Source organism: Chiloscyllium plagiosum, chromosome 5, assembly GCF_004010195.1.
Source record: "Chiloscyllium plagiosum isolate BGI_BamShark_2017 chromosome 5, ASM401019v2, whole genome shotgun sequence".
Taxonomy (NCBI): domain Eukaryota; kingdom Metazoa; phylum Chordata; class Chondrichthyes; order Orectolobiformes; family Hemiscylliidae; genus Chiloscyllium; species Chiloscyllium plagiosum.
The window spans coordinates 113,344,703-113,358,682 of record NC_057714.1 but is presented as its reverse complement, the minus strand read 5'-3'; the positions used below and the strand labels follow the sequence as shown (position 1 = coordinate 113,358,682).

The 13,980-nt window shown below is 39.1% G+C and overlaps 1 protein-coding gene across 5 annotated transcripts in view; it reads right to left on the bottom strand.

Moving 5' to 3' along the window:
* Positions 1-765: 765 nt before the first annotated feature.
* Positions 766-13,980, bottom strand: part of sec22c (SEC22 homolog C, vesicle trafficking protein) — a 34,671-nt gene continuing 21,456 nt past the window's right edge. Inside the window, exons 6-8 of one of the 5 annotated variants that reach the window (XR_006311754.1) lie at positions 11,707-11,772; positions 6,280-8,372; positions 1,426-1,509 (exon numbers count right to left, since the gene is read on the bottom strand). Coding sequence is in view for 3 of the 5 variants with exons in the window: in XM_043690839.1 (XP_043546774.1) it covers positions 8,172-8,372; positions 11,707-11,772 (267 nt within the window). In the remaining 2 variants the exon portion in view is untranslated. Of the gene's footprint in view, positions 1,510-6,149; positions 8,373-11,706; positions 11,773-13,980 lie in introns of those variants that run through there. The other 4 variants (XR_006311755.1, XM_043690840.1, XM_043690839.1 and 1 more) reach the window with 4 other exon arrangements.

Genomic DNA, 13,980 nt, shown 5'->3' with positions numbered 1-13,980 from the left:
TACGGCATCCACTATCTCTGCAGCTACATCCATTAATACCCTGGGATATATCCCATCAGACTCAGGGAACGTCTCAATTTTTAGACCCATTAGTTTTTCCTAATACTTTTTCTCTAGTGATCGTTATTTTATGTCCTGCCTACCTTTAACCCCTTGGTTATATAGTGTTTGCGAAATGCTATTAGTGTCATCTACTGTGAAGACTGATGCAAGATATTTATTCAGATCCTCTGCCATTTCCAGATTTCCCAGCCTCATTCTCTAAGGTACTTGGGTTCACTTTTGCCTCTCTTCCTTTTTTGTATATTTACATATAAATACATTTACTGCTCGTTTTATATTACTTGTTTGCCCTCAGGATATTTTCCCCTGACTGTAATTAACAGCTATTAATTTTGCCTTTTTAGTGTCATGAAGCTATACAGTACAGAAAGTCCAACTTATCCATGCCGACCAGATATCCTAATCGATTCCCATTTGCCAGCATTTGATCCATATCCCTCTAAACTCTTCCTATTCATATACCCAGCCAGTTGCCTTTTTAAATGTTGTAGTTGTACCAGCCTCCACCACTCGCACTGGCAGCTCATTCTATACACGCATCACCCTCTATGTGAAAACATAGACCCTTAGGTTCCTTTTCTACCTTTCCCCCTCACCTTAAAACTAAGCTCTCTAGTTTGGACTCCCCTACCCTGGGAAAAGACTTTGGCTATTCACCCTATCCATGTCCCTCAATAATTTAATAAAGTGCCATAAGGTCACCCCTTAGCCTCAAACACTCCAGGGAAATAGCCCCAGCCTATTCAGCCTCTCCCTATGGCTCCAATTCTCCAACCCCAGGAATATCCTTGAAAATCTTTTCTGCACCCTTTCAAGTTTAACATCTTTCCTATAGCAGGGAGACCAGAATTGAATACAGTAATCCAAAATTGGCTTCACCGTTTTACATTTCGCTTCTCACCGTCCCGCTTTGACCCTAACTGCTGCTGTTTTCCTACGCTTGTATACTGTCCCTTTCTGTCCCATTTTGTGTATCATAATCAAAATAGTTGCCATAACCTTCTTTGCTTATTATCCCACCTTCCTGTTAAAAAGCTCTCTCTGCTCTCCTAGTCATTCGATTTGCCAGGATGCTGACACCAAGATACTGACACCAGGATAGTTCAAAATGAAGCCTACTTCACTGGAAGAACTCTCTTCTATTTCTAGATTGATGCCTCTGTCCCAATAAGTGAAACACATTCCTCCCATAATACACTTTAAGCAATGTATTTAACTCCCTGACTATATTCATCCTGTGCCAGTTTAAGCAATAGCACACAGCAACCAAATTCATCATTCAGGTTAATAGAAAACAAAAACAGCAAATGCTAGCGATCTGTGAAGAGAAAAATAGTCAACATTTTGAGTCCAGTGACTCTTCTTCAGATTCTTCCGAATTACTTTGTGTCTTTCTTCATCAAGGTCGTGGCTGTCCTCATGGTTGCAACTGGGGCTTGGTTCAAACTAAAATCAAATATGTTTGAAGAATAGATCTTTATTTTTCAGTAATTTCCTCAATGATGCACAAAGAAATTTCCTTTGACATGCAATAGAATTGAGACTAATGAGAAACACAGCATATAAAATATTGATAGACATTTTCCTTTAGTTATTGTAGCACAGTGCAAAATGGATCATTTTGAAAGGTACACCTTTTCAGTTGAAGTAAAGGTTTATAACTATACTTTGAAATTTTATTCAGTTTTTCACGGGACTGATCTACACAGGTAAGACAGGCCAAACAGCCTAGTTCTATGCTGTAAGATTTTAAAAGTACCTCTGACTGTCACATAAAATACATCATGACATTTGCTTTTTTTTTTACAAAGTCTGACATAATTCCAAAGTAATTTTTAAAGTAGAGCTCTTCTCAAACTAATAAATGATTAGAAGATATTTGATGGTACCAAACTCCCTCCATGTTTTCCAGCTGAAGACAACTGTCCCACCATTCCCTCAGTTAGACGGTTAGCTATCATTGCACAGGTAGAGACCGATAGCTTCCGTCAATGGCCGCTGAGCTAGCAAGCACAAGTCAGATTTTAGCATGTGCCTCATCTCCAGTTAGGCAGAAGAGAACACTGCACACTCAAGTCTACAGCTCTACACAATGCCATCCAGAAGTTAGTTGCATATTAATATTAGCAATGGGAAAGAAGGTTCACAATGAAATAGTAACAAGTGGCATTTAAAACCTTGCTAGATGGCTTAACTGCCTGTGCATTTCTTCCCCTCTCTTTTTAAAATCTTACACAGCAAGGAAAGCAGTTGTATAATATAGCTGATGTGAAACTGGAATGGTGCAAAGCTATCTCTAAATCAAGGCTGGTTTATCCTTGAAAATACATGTTCCAATAATCACACTGCAGGTGTGTTAACATAAAGTAGCAAAGCTACATTTTTTGTGCCGCCCAAGTAGATGAGTTATTAACACATGCTAAAACACTGCTCCACACTTAAGAGTCTAGAAGTTAGAATGCAAAGCAATATCAATGGGGTTTTTTCATCTCTTCTAACTACATGACTTATATTCTACAGTCAGTGACACTGCATTTGATGAATAAGGCAGACTCTAAAGGTCATGTAGACAAATGACCAATCAATGTAACATGCAAAGCAAGAGCTGGTCACAGATCAATTATACTAGCTCTGAATAAAGAAAAGCCCCTCTTGTTAGTTGAGGCTTTCTTTGAAAAAAAGCTATCAATGCACTAGTAAGTTGTGAAAACGTTCCCAGTGTCTGGGAGCTCTGAAATTATAATGATCAAGCATTGTCTTGTGAAATCTGCAAAGGTGGCATTAAAATTAAAATAAAGACTGGTACAATTGCAATATTTAAGACGCATCTGGATGGGTATATGAATATGAAGGGTTTGGAGGGATATGGGCCAAGTGCTGGCAAATGGAACTCGATTAGGTTCGGATCAATGGTCAGCATGGACGAATTGGACCGAAGGGTCTGTTTCCATGCTCTACATCTCTATGGCTCTAACTGAATTAATGTCCTCTCTGCAGCAACACAGGAGGAGCAGTAGGCCATCAGTCCCTCTGGTCTGTTCTTTCTTCCATTACTTTATCTGTATTTCATCCTTGCTTTTCCTCACTCAATCAACATCCCTCCACATTGCACAAAACTGTCTAAACTCAAGAGAATTTGATTACTTCAAACTATGGAGCAGAGGCACTAAATTTCAATAACACTCCGACATTTCTGGTCATGAATGGCAGTCTGCTCATCATCAAGAAGTGGATCTAAATCCATCCCACACACATGCACTGGAGATTGTGCAGGGATTTTGACAGCAAAATGACAGATTCATGTAGTCAATGTACGAGAATATAATAAGTATGTTGGCAATTTCCTATACTTTACAAATTCTTATGCTCTCACACATTGCAAAATCTGTCCAGCTACCTGCAAACCAATCATCCTGGTACATCATCTGAATGCAAGTGTAGTCACAAGAAAAACACAAGGAAGTTCTCTACCACACTTAACCACAGCAAGTGGGCCACTAGATAAGCATGATCTTAGCCACACTACAGGGTCCTTAGTGAAAGGGAATGTGATCCCATTTCCCCGAAAATGGTTACGAATTTTCCTGAAGTGCTTTTGAAATTGATGAAGGTGGTTATAAAAAGGGCCAATTTAGGATCATGACACAAATGTGAAATGATCAAGTATTGTTTCATCTACGTGTTACACACCACTCCCACTGTACATACAGGAACAAGAGCAGGGCTATCCAATCTATCAAGATTCACTTGGATCAACAAAAACAGGAAGAGATGTATAATTGGCATCTTCAGCAACAATCATCCACTTTATTGCCCGAAGTCAAAAAGAATCCCCTTAACTCCTTCCAAAGCCTGAAATCCCAGGGAGTAAACTTCTGTCATATGAGCAGTTTCATTTACCACTCACATCAAAGTGGCAAATTCCTGGTCTCCCTGTTTTATGAAGCTTAATGTTTAAGACGTCAACAAACAACTGAGTTGCTCTCAAACTATTTAGGTGGCTATAGTCACTCTGACGTGCAATATTTAGGGTTTGGGTGTGATTTTCCTACCTAAATCAGATAAATATAAAAGACGAATGATTTTTTTTTAAACTTATAACACCTTTCCCCGTGCACATATACTTCATTAGCGATGAGGCTTCCAAACATAAACAATAATACAAACTGCTGGAAAAGCTCAGCACGCTAGGCAGCATCTGTGGAGAGAAATCAGAATTAATGCTTCAGGATGAGTGACCCTTCCTCAAAACTGTGTTGTTGTGATTGCAAAACAATCCCACTGCAACAATTTCACAGAGTCATTTTTAGTCGGTTGACAGGAAATGTGCACTGAGGTCACCGGTGTCCCCAAAAGACATTTTCTAACCAACCTGTTCAGATATGTTATAAGACATCTGGACCAGGTGGGATTTGAGCCTGGGCTTTCTGACTCAGAGGTAGGACAGTACCAGTGCACCAGAAGAGCCCTCCATTGTCCTCAGCAGTATGCTGTTCACAAAATAATACAGTTCATTTAGAATACAGATTACACAACCTCTCACTAACCCTGGCTCCCTCACAGACCCCAACAGAACACCTGCTGACTCAAAACAAAAGTGCCAGCTCAGAGATCTCTGCCCAGGTGCACTTGCTGTAAACTGCTGGGGCATAAAGAGACGTTGGGACATTTTCACCAAAAGGTTTGACCTGCTATTTTGTTAGAGTCTGAGACAGACTTGTCTTCTTAGTACTTGTCCTTTCTCCACACCACTCAGTAACTTGTTTGTCTCCCTCTACAAGATATCTAACTATCAGAGTGAAGATTCCACCCTTTGACCAGTACAGCCTATTTAGTGCAAAGCCATGCTGTATATGAGAGCACTTCCTCTTGCTCTTAAGGTTAGCACACCTATATTACCCTGAATGTGGGCATTCCTCCCAATACCAGCACAACAGTCATGAATGTCAAGGGACTAGAACTTCCATACTGCTTTGAAACCTATTACTTGTTCTGGTTCTGAAGGCATATGACAAGAAGAACATCAGGTTAGATTTGTGTACATTACCTGGATACTAGGGCAAAGACGGTTAATCACTAGATGAGTGCTCATGTAATTATAAAACCTGTAACAGGAAAGGTTGTGAAGATTTGATAGAAGTGTTCTAAATAATAAGAAGCCTAACCAAAGTGGACAGAGAAAAATTATTGCCTTCAAACTGAATGACAACATGGCAAAATTCATTTTTTTCTAAGCACAGCTAGTGGTTATGGTTTAGAATGCAAGGGAAAGCATGTACAAAGATGGAGAGGAATGATGGGGGAGCACTGGTTAGATGGGCTGACTGCCATCCTTCTGTGCTCTGCTATGATCCTGTTGTGTATAAGATTTGAGTAGTCCCTTTAGATGGGCACCAACTGCCATTTAAAACTTATGCTTCTTAGTGGAGAATCAAGTTTAAAACATTATTCACAAAAACAATTCCTTTTGTTCCAAAATGTGAATAGGTTCTGCAAAGTACAGTGATTTTAGAACATTGAAAATCTGTAACAGCACAGAAGGAAACCATTGAGTAACATCTACAAGACAACTCTTCCATGAAATTGCCAGCCAAGGCATGACATTTAAAGTAGAATAAATAAAATGCATATTAAAAATTTCCTTTAAAAATAATTCATGCTATAAAAAGAAATTAAAATTCTAGCCAACATTTTGTGCACTGAAACTAAAATAAGCAACAACAGTAATCTAACTTTAAGATAATTCTGGGTAAAACCATTATGTCATCATTGCTGGGTGCAAAGCTCTAGAAATCTCTACCTAACATAGTCTCTGTGATGAAGATCTTATCAAAGACTATAGTGGTCCAGGCAGATCCTCTTTTCACCTTTTTGGGCACCAGGGAAGGGCAATTAATGCCATCTATGTAAATATGAAATAAATTAAATAATGCTTACGATACATGGTTCAGCAACTCCCCTACAATCTCTGCCTCAATTTTGGGATGGGATTACTGGATGGTTGAATGGTTGACATTGCTTGCATCAGCAGATGTTAATACTGACAATACTCCATGATGGCTGATGACCAATAGGAAGCTGCTGCCATATAGGCTTACAATGCAATTCTTACAATTACCATCCCAACAGGGTGCAACTCTGAGCAACAGCCAGTGCAAGCTGAACTCCTGCCTTTGCCAACAAATTCACCCTGCGAAATAAATAAGGCAAACTTACCAAGTAATGGGGGTTCTGTAACATCTGAAGTAATTCTATGATTCAAACGTAAGCATGAGATTTCCATTCCTTTTAGCCGGTTCAGACATGACGTCTGAATGGCCTTTCTCTGTGCCATAATTATTCCATGGTCTTTGAGTCACTGTTTATTAAAGTAACTTTATGTTCATCAATTTCCATCCTTCCATAAGCATATTACTGCGCCGTCAGAATATGCTCACCTGTGCTGCATCACATAGCATAGAAAAGATGGATTAGAATAATTTGGGTGCCCTTAATACAGGAGGGAGGGTGATTAAGTAATTTGGCTGCAAAAACACAGCATGATGTTAGTACAACCTCCTAATTAAACAAAAGGCCAGTCTCCTGAAACAGCTGAGCTCAGACAAATCACATCACCTTTCTTCTCAGACGGTATAATTACATTTGGAAATGTGAACTATTGGATTAAACTTTGACACCTTATCCCCTGATGTGTCCCATAAATGATTTTTTCCCTATCAATATTCAAGATTAACAAAGTCATCCCTGTTGAAACTTGTTGCCTTGCATTTGTCAGAACAGAATCACAAGAACAGCAAATAATCTTATAATCTTAAATTGACCATTCACATAATTCTTAGCACAATCACAGTTGTTTAGTAAGTATTGTTTAATTATGGAATCATATCTAAAGTTTGATACTATGTTCTAAGTTTTGCAACACAACTTACCTACTCTTGCTAGAAGCTACATATATTCATACTCAGGGCATTGTCCTTCAGAAATAGAAAGAACATGTTCTTCTGAGACTTTCTGAACCAAATGCAAGGTTGTGGGACAATATCCCCGGTGCATTCACCTTAGCAATGCCTTGATCAATCAGAGGTGATTTTCCTAGTGTGAAATTAAACAAAAGTTCGGGAGTCAACTGCTCCTCCAAGCATTCTCCATGCAATACCTTGACTAATCAGAGTTCACTTGTCAACCATTCAATGCCTTCTGAAGCATCAGTTGTCACTCCCAGTGAGATCTGGTATTTTTGTAATTCTGTCCTGATGCATAAGATAAAATCTTTCAACACTGAAAACCCACTTCACTCAAAACAGTTAAACATGAATATGAATCTGGCACCTAAAATGCGAGGTGAAAGAACTTAAGATCCAGCTGCCTGAGCAAAGGCTTTCTAACTTAACATGTAGACAACAGGCTTAACTCACCATTTGTTTTATGTAGAGCAATTTATCATGAGTACCATCTTTGCATTTATAAATAAAACTTATGTATTTACACATATTTCTCCCTTTTTCTATTAGAAGCTGCTAACATTCACACTTAGAATGGAGCCTGCACATGTAAACCTATCATCTTCTAGTTACACCTCTTCAAAGTGGTCACACTGCAGTACTATTACTGGTAACACTACCAGGGACAGTGAGGCAAGCTTTCACAGGCAATTGCCATAACAAACCTGGATGTAGCAATTTAGAGCTGAAATATAAAAGAGCAGAATCGTGACTTTAAGATAAGGGTTGAATACATCCGCATTTCCCTTGTCCAATGACTTTCTGCCTGTAAACCTGCTTCCCTTGGAAACTAACTTGTCATCTTGACTTCTTCATTCAGCACCACAGGAATTATGGTTTTAGTGTTCCACTGCTGATCTTGTGGATTAGTGTTAAGTATTTGTAAGGTAACACACAGTAAACAAGTCATTATGTTCCTTTCCTCCTCAAAAAAAATCCATTTGAGAATGGGGACCAATTTATCTTCCCTCCTTTAAGTCTCAAGAGTTTTGTTTCTGTGGTGATGATGACAATATTATTAAACATATTGAAGGCACATTTGAGAACACTCAGTTTTGATTCCTTTCCATAAGTGCGGATGAGTCCTTGGTCCCAGGTACTTGAGTATCAAACTCCACAATCGGGCTGTTTCTCAGTGAGTTTTCTTGATAATATCTGATGCGTGGAGAGAAAGGCCACCCCTAAGTGGAAGAGAATCTGCCAAACGTTCCTCAGCCCAAATAAATAAAAATTGCATATACAAATGAGAATAAACGCTCCAGCTGCCTTGATCATCCGCGTTGAGATGAAGAACAGGTACAGGTAACACTGGAAAGGGAATGGATTCAATCATTTTAAAAAAAAGTGATGGAATTTTTGTCACAAATCAAAAAGAAAACCTTGTTTATATTTCACTCAAGTCAGCTGAAGTGCTCAAGTATTAACCAACTCAGAAACTGAACGAGATTAAAACAAATGGAAAATGGTTTGATTTCATTTTGTTTAATGATCCTCTGCAAGCCTGAACACTTCTTGCCACAGAAAGAAGGCCAATCTCTGAGATCCTGGCTGGTCTGCCTCTCATCACTATCACACAATACTCTTAATTAAGAAAACTCTACCAACCTCAGTTTTGAATATGTCAGTTCATCATGTGTTTCCCGATTTTTCGGAGAAATCGAGTTCCAGATTTCCACTACCCCTTTTTTACCTCTTTTTTTTTTAGAAATATGCTTTTTCTTCCTCCGGTATAATCAGAGTGAGATATTTGTATTCTACTTGACTGGATCCCTTTATCATTTAATCACATGAATTAATTCAACCCTAAATTTTCTACACTCAAGGAAATACAAGTCAAGTCTATACAACATATCCTAATATTTCCCTCCATTAGCTTTGGGATCACTTGATGAATCTGTACTGCAAACCAATATCGCTTTCCTGAGATGTGGACAATCTTTCAAAAGGCTATGGTCACTGGTGTATAAAACAGAACCTGATTACCGTAGCTGCACTGGATAATGTAAATGACTACTGAAGTGTCACTTTCCCCATTTTAGTCCACACGCTAAATTGCACGTTCATATGGAAGGATAAAGGGATCAGTGCCATCTGGTTGGTAGTAATACCACAGCAAGACTAAAGAACTTGCTAAGCACACAAGCAGCTCCTGCTCCAGTCAGACACCTGTTATCCATGCATTAAAGTGGCTGATTAAAAAAGCATTGAGTTTAACAATCATGAGAAAGAGAAGCTTCTTTACTGGCCTCTAAAAACAAGATTTGATGGCAGATGGTAAATGTTATAGATAATAGACTGTAAATAGATCATAGACAGTAATGAAACATAACAATACCAGAGAAGCAGTCGAGGTGAGCATAATTAGGAAAGCTAATAGAATGTTGTCTTTATTGAAAAGGCAATTGAATAAAAAGTAGAGAGATTATGCTTCAGTTATATAGGGTACTGGGGATACCTCATCTGAAATTCTATACTATACTGGCCTCCTTATATCAGGAAGGCTGTAAATGCTTTGGAAGCAATTCCAAGAAGATTTACCTGACGAAAAAGGGCAAATTATCTCATGAGAAAAGGTTGGATAAACTAGGCTTGTATCTGCTGGAGGTTTAAAGAGTAAGAGGGAACTTAATTCAAACAGCTAAGACCCTGAGTGGTATAGCACATAGAACATTGAACAGTACATCACAGTACAGGCCCTTCAGCCCACAATGTGGTACTGAGCATTTATCTTAATCTAAGATCAACCTAACGTACACATCCCTCAATTTACTGCCATCCATGTGCTTGTCCAGCAGACACTGAAATGTCTCTAACGTCTCTGAATCTACCACCACCACTGGCAGTGCATTCCACACACCCACCACTCTCTGTGTAAAGAACCTATCTCTGACATCTCCCCTATACCTTCCTCCAATCACTTTAAAATTATGACCCCTCACGACAGCCATTTCTGCCTTGGGGGAAAAGTCTCTGGCTATCTACTTGATCTGTGCCTCTCATTACCTGTACACCTTTATCAAGTCACCTCTCATCCTTTGTCTCTCCAACATGAAAAGCCGTAGCTCACTCAACCTCTCTTCATAAGACAAAACCTCCAATCTAGGTGGCATCCTGGTTAATCTCCTCTGCACCCTCGCTAAAGCAGCTACATTCTTCCTATAATGAGGTGACCAGAACTGAACATAATACTCCGAGTGTGGTCTCACCAGGGTTGTATAGAGCTGCAACAAAACCTCACGGTTCAAACTCAGTCCCCCTGTTAATGAAAGCACTGTACGCCTGTTAATGAAAGCACTGTGTGCATTCTTAACAACCCTGTTAACTTGGGTGGTACTTTTGAGAGATCTATTTACATGTACCCCAAGATCCCACTGTTCCTCCACACTGCCAAGAATCCTGTCATTAACCCTGTATTCAGCATTCAAATTTGACTTTCCAAAATGAATCATTTCACATTTACCCAGGTTGAACTCTATCTGCCACTTCTCAGCCCAGCTCTGCATCCTGCCAATGTCTTGTTGTAGCCTGCAACAGCCCTCGACAGTATCTACAATACCACTTCTTTTGTGTCATCAGCAAACTTGCTAACCCATCCCTCCATTTCTTCATCCATCATTTACAAAAACTACAAAGAGCAGAGACCCAAGAACAGATCCCTGCAAGACACCACTGGTCACCAACCTCCAGGCAGAATACTTTCCATCCACTACCACTCATGGTCTTCTTTTGGCCAGCCAATTCTGTATCCCATACCTCCTAACTTTCTGAATGAGCCTACCACGGTGAACCTTATCAAATGCCTTACTGAAATTCATATATACCACATCCACTGCTCGACCTTTGTCAACATGTCTCGTCACATCCTCAAAGAACTCAATAAGGCTTGTAGGGCATGACCTGCCCATCACAAAGCCATGCTGACTATCTTTAATCAAACTACTTACAAATAGTCATAAACTCTATCTCTCAGAATCCTTTCCAGCACCTTCTTTACCACAGATGTAAGATTGACTGGTATGTAATTCCCAGGGATTTCCCTATTCCCTTTCTTGAAAAGAGGAACATCATTCGCTTCCTTCCAATCATCTGGTACTACTCCTGTGGAGAGTGAGGATGCACAGATCATCGTCAGAAGCGCAGCAATCGCATTCCTCGCTTCCCATAGTAACTTTGGATATATCTGGTCTGCCCTGGGGACTTACCTTGATGCTTCCCAGAATTTCCAGCACATCCACTTTCTTAATAACAATCTGTTTAAGCCGATTCAACTGGTCCACAGTGTTCTCACTATCAACAAGGTCCCTCTCTCTTGAATACAGAAGCAAAAAAAACTCCTATAGCATATCATATATTATCTTACATTTATAGCCCCTACTCCTGGTTTTACCTTCATGTGGAAACATCTTCAGCATGTCTAACTTATCAGACCTTTGCACAATTTGAAGAGTCTCCATTAGATCAACTTCAGCCTTTATTTTTCTGGAGACCATTACAAGGAACTTTCTCCCTACTCTCTATTCTCTGGTGACCTAATCACCTGAACCCTAACACAATGATGTATGTGAGAATGGTGCATCATTTACAGCAGCTTTACGTGAAAAGGTATATGTTTAACAGCAATTATAAACAAAGATAATCTTACCTGGAATACACAGGTTATAAAAGCTATAAGAAATGCAATAACTGAACCCTTTTCTTCATCACCATCCTAGGGAGAAGTAAAATTAACAAAGTAATAATGAACAATTACCAAAACAAACTTCTATCAGTCAGCAACAAAAGTTGAATAATTTCACTTTCAAAATTCAGATCTTTATCCTGACACAGAGAGAGGCAATGGCCCATGACATTATCATGGACTGTTAATCCAGAGATCCAGGTAATATTCTGGGGGCCAAAGTTCGAATCCCGCCACAGCAGATGGTGGAAATTGAATTCAATAAAAATCTGGAATTAAAGAATCTAATAATGACCATGAAACCACTGTCGATTATCATCTGGTTCACAAATGTCCTTCTGGGAAGGAAGTTGCCATCCTTACCTGGTCTGGCCTAGCAACAATGTGGTTGACTCTTAACTGTCCTCTCAGATGGGCAATAAATGCTGGCCTAGTGTCAACCCGTCAAAGAATAAATAAAAATTGACAATGAATAAATCAGATAACATTTAATAACTAATAAGATGGTGGTTCCAGTCAGTTGGACACCATTAGCGGTTGGAAGAAGTGGCCAAGAGTTAATAAAGATTGGGATAACACACTGCACATAGGAAGAAAGAAAAAATGGATGACATTCAATCTGTGATGGCGTACATGTAGCTTAGAATGAATTGAAAAGAATTCTATCAGGTATTTATAGATTCAACATTCTAACACGATATTGCAGTGAGCAAGAAAATGACAAGAATAATGAATTATACAGTCAGGAAAAATGTTGAGCACAAGTCATGTAAAGTTCCATACTCAAACTGATAGTCGTTGACAAAACATTGGGAGACAGTCAGCCCTGGAGACAGTTCGAAAAGGAGCCAAGAGACCTGGTCCATAGTATGAAATACGGAATTGTGGTTACAAATGTGGACTGTTCATTGAGGGGGTTGACTTAGAAAAGTGACATGAGACAGGTTGGCAAGGTAGCATACCACATATGTGAATTATTACCTCAATCTCAAAAACAACAGTACAAACAGCACAGGTTTAAACTAATGAGGTGCCATGAATATTTCATTGGAACTGCACTCCACACAGGAAAATCAATAGGCAGAATTGACTGAGGGGCAGTAATGAAGGCAAAAATCCCTGGAATCATTTATCAATCTGAAACCGTAGTGGAGACTGTAACGTCTTTGCGGCTAGGTGAGCCAAGATGAGTCAAATTTCTTTCCTCATTTGTATCAATCTTGTCAATTACCAGCAGTTTTTGCTAGTTGCTATGCTTTAATTTTTAACTCTTCACTCAGATAATTCAATGAAAAAGATTAGAAAATTCAACTCTGCTGCGATCAATATCAATTTCTAGCACCCTCCAAACTAAAACCAGCATAAAATTGCTTGTCTGAAAATACAGACTGTATACAATTACATAGAGAATGAAATAATCTCTTACGTAGTTGACCTTCTACCTCTAATTCAATAATAAACGCATTTCAAAAGAATAGTGGAAAGTATATGCAAGAAAGCATTGAATAGAGAACTTCGAAATTACATAGTGCCAAAGCAAAACATTCAATGAACTATTTGAAAATCTTCCAAATAAACCTCACACCCCTGCTCTTTCTTGCAAGTCTCACACTTATATTGAAAGAATGTTGAGTTTCATGAGTTGTTGTTAATTATAAGATCCTAAGATCATGAGAAATAGGAGTAACATTAGACCATTCATCCCCTTAAACCTTCTCCACTATTCAATCAGATCACGGCTGATCCAATTGTGGCCATAATTAAAAACTTTCCTGACTGCTCCCCATAGAAGTTGACTCTACTGTCAATTGAAAATCTGTCCAACTCACTCCCATGTATATTGTAATGCTTTCAGCTGAGCATCGAGACTCTAATGATTGCTGAGCATTGATTTAAAATCAATAAACCTTCAATTCATTGGAATTCCCATCCTCATTTTGCATTATTTTGCTCCCTTCTTGTCTCGATTCATACAGATTCCATAAATGTTAGTAACACTCCAACATCACCAACAAGCAGCCACTGATTGTATCTGGACCATGAGTGTAAATGTTCAATCTCAGGGAATTCAGTAACCTCTTCTTACCTTTCGACAAACCAGGAGTGTAAAAGGACGTGGGTGAGAGAGGGAGAAAGAAAGAGAGAGAGAGGGTGAGTGAGAGACAGCACGCCAGAGAGGTGACTGAATAGATCTGAAGCAGTAATCCCTGGTCAGATTTTCTCATCCCTAGCTGGATA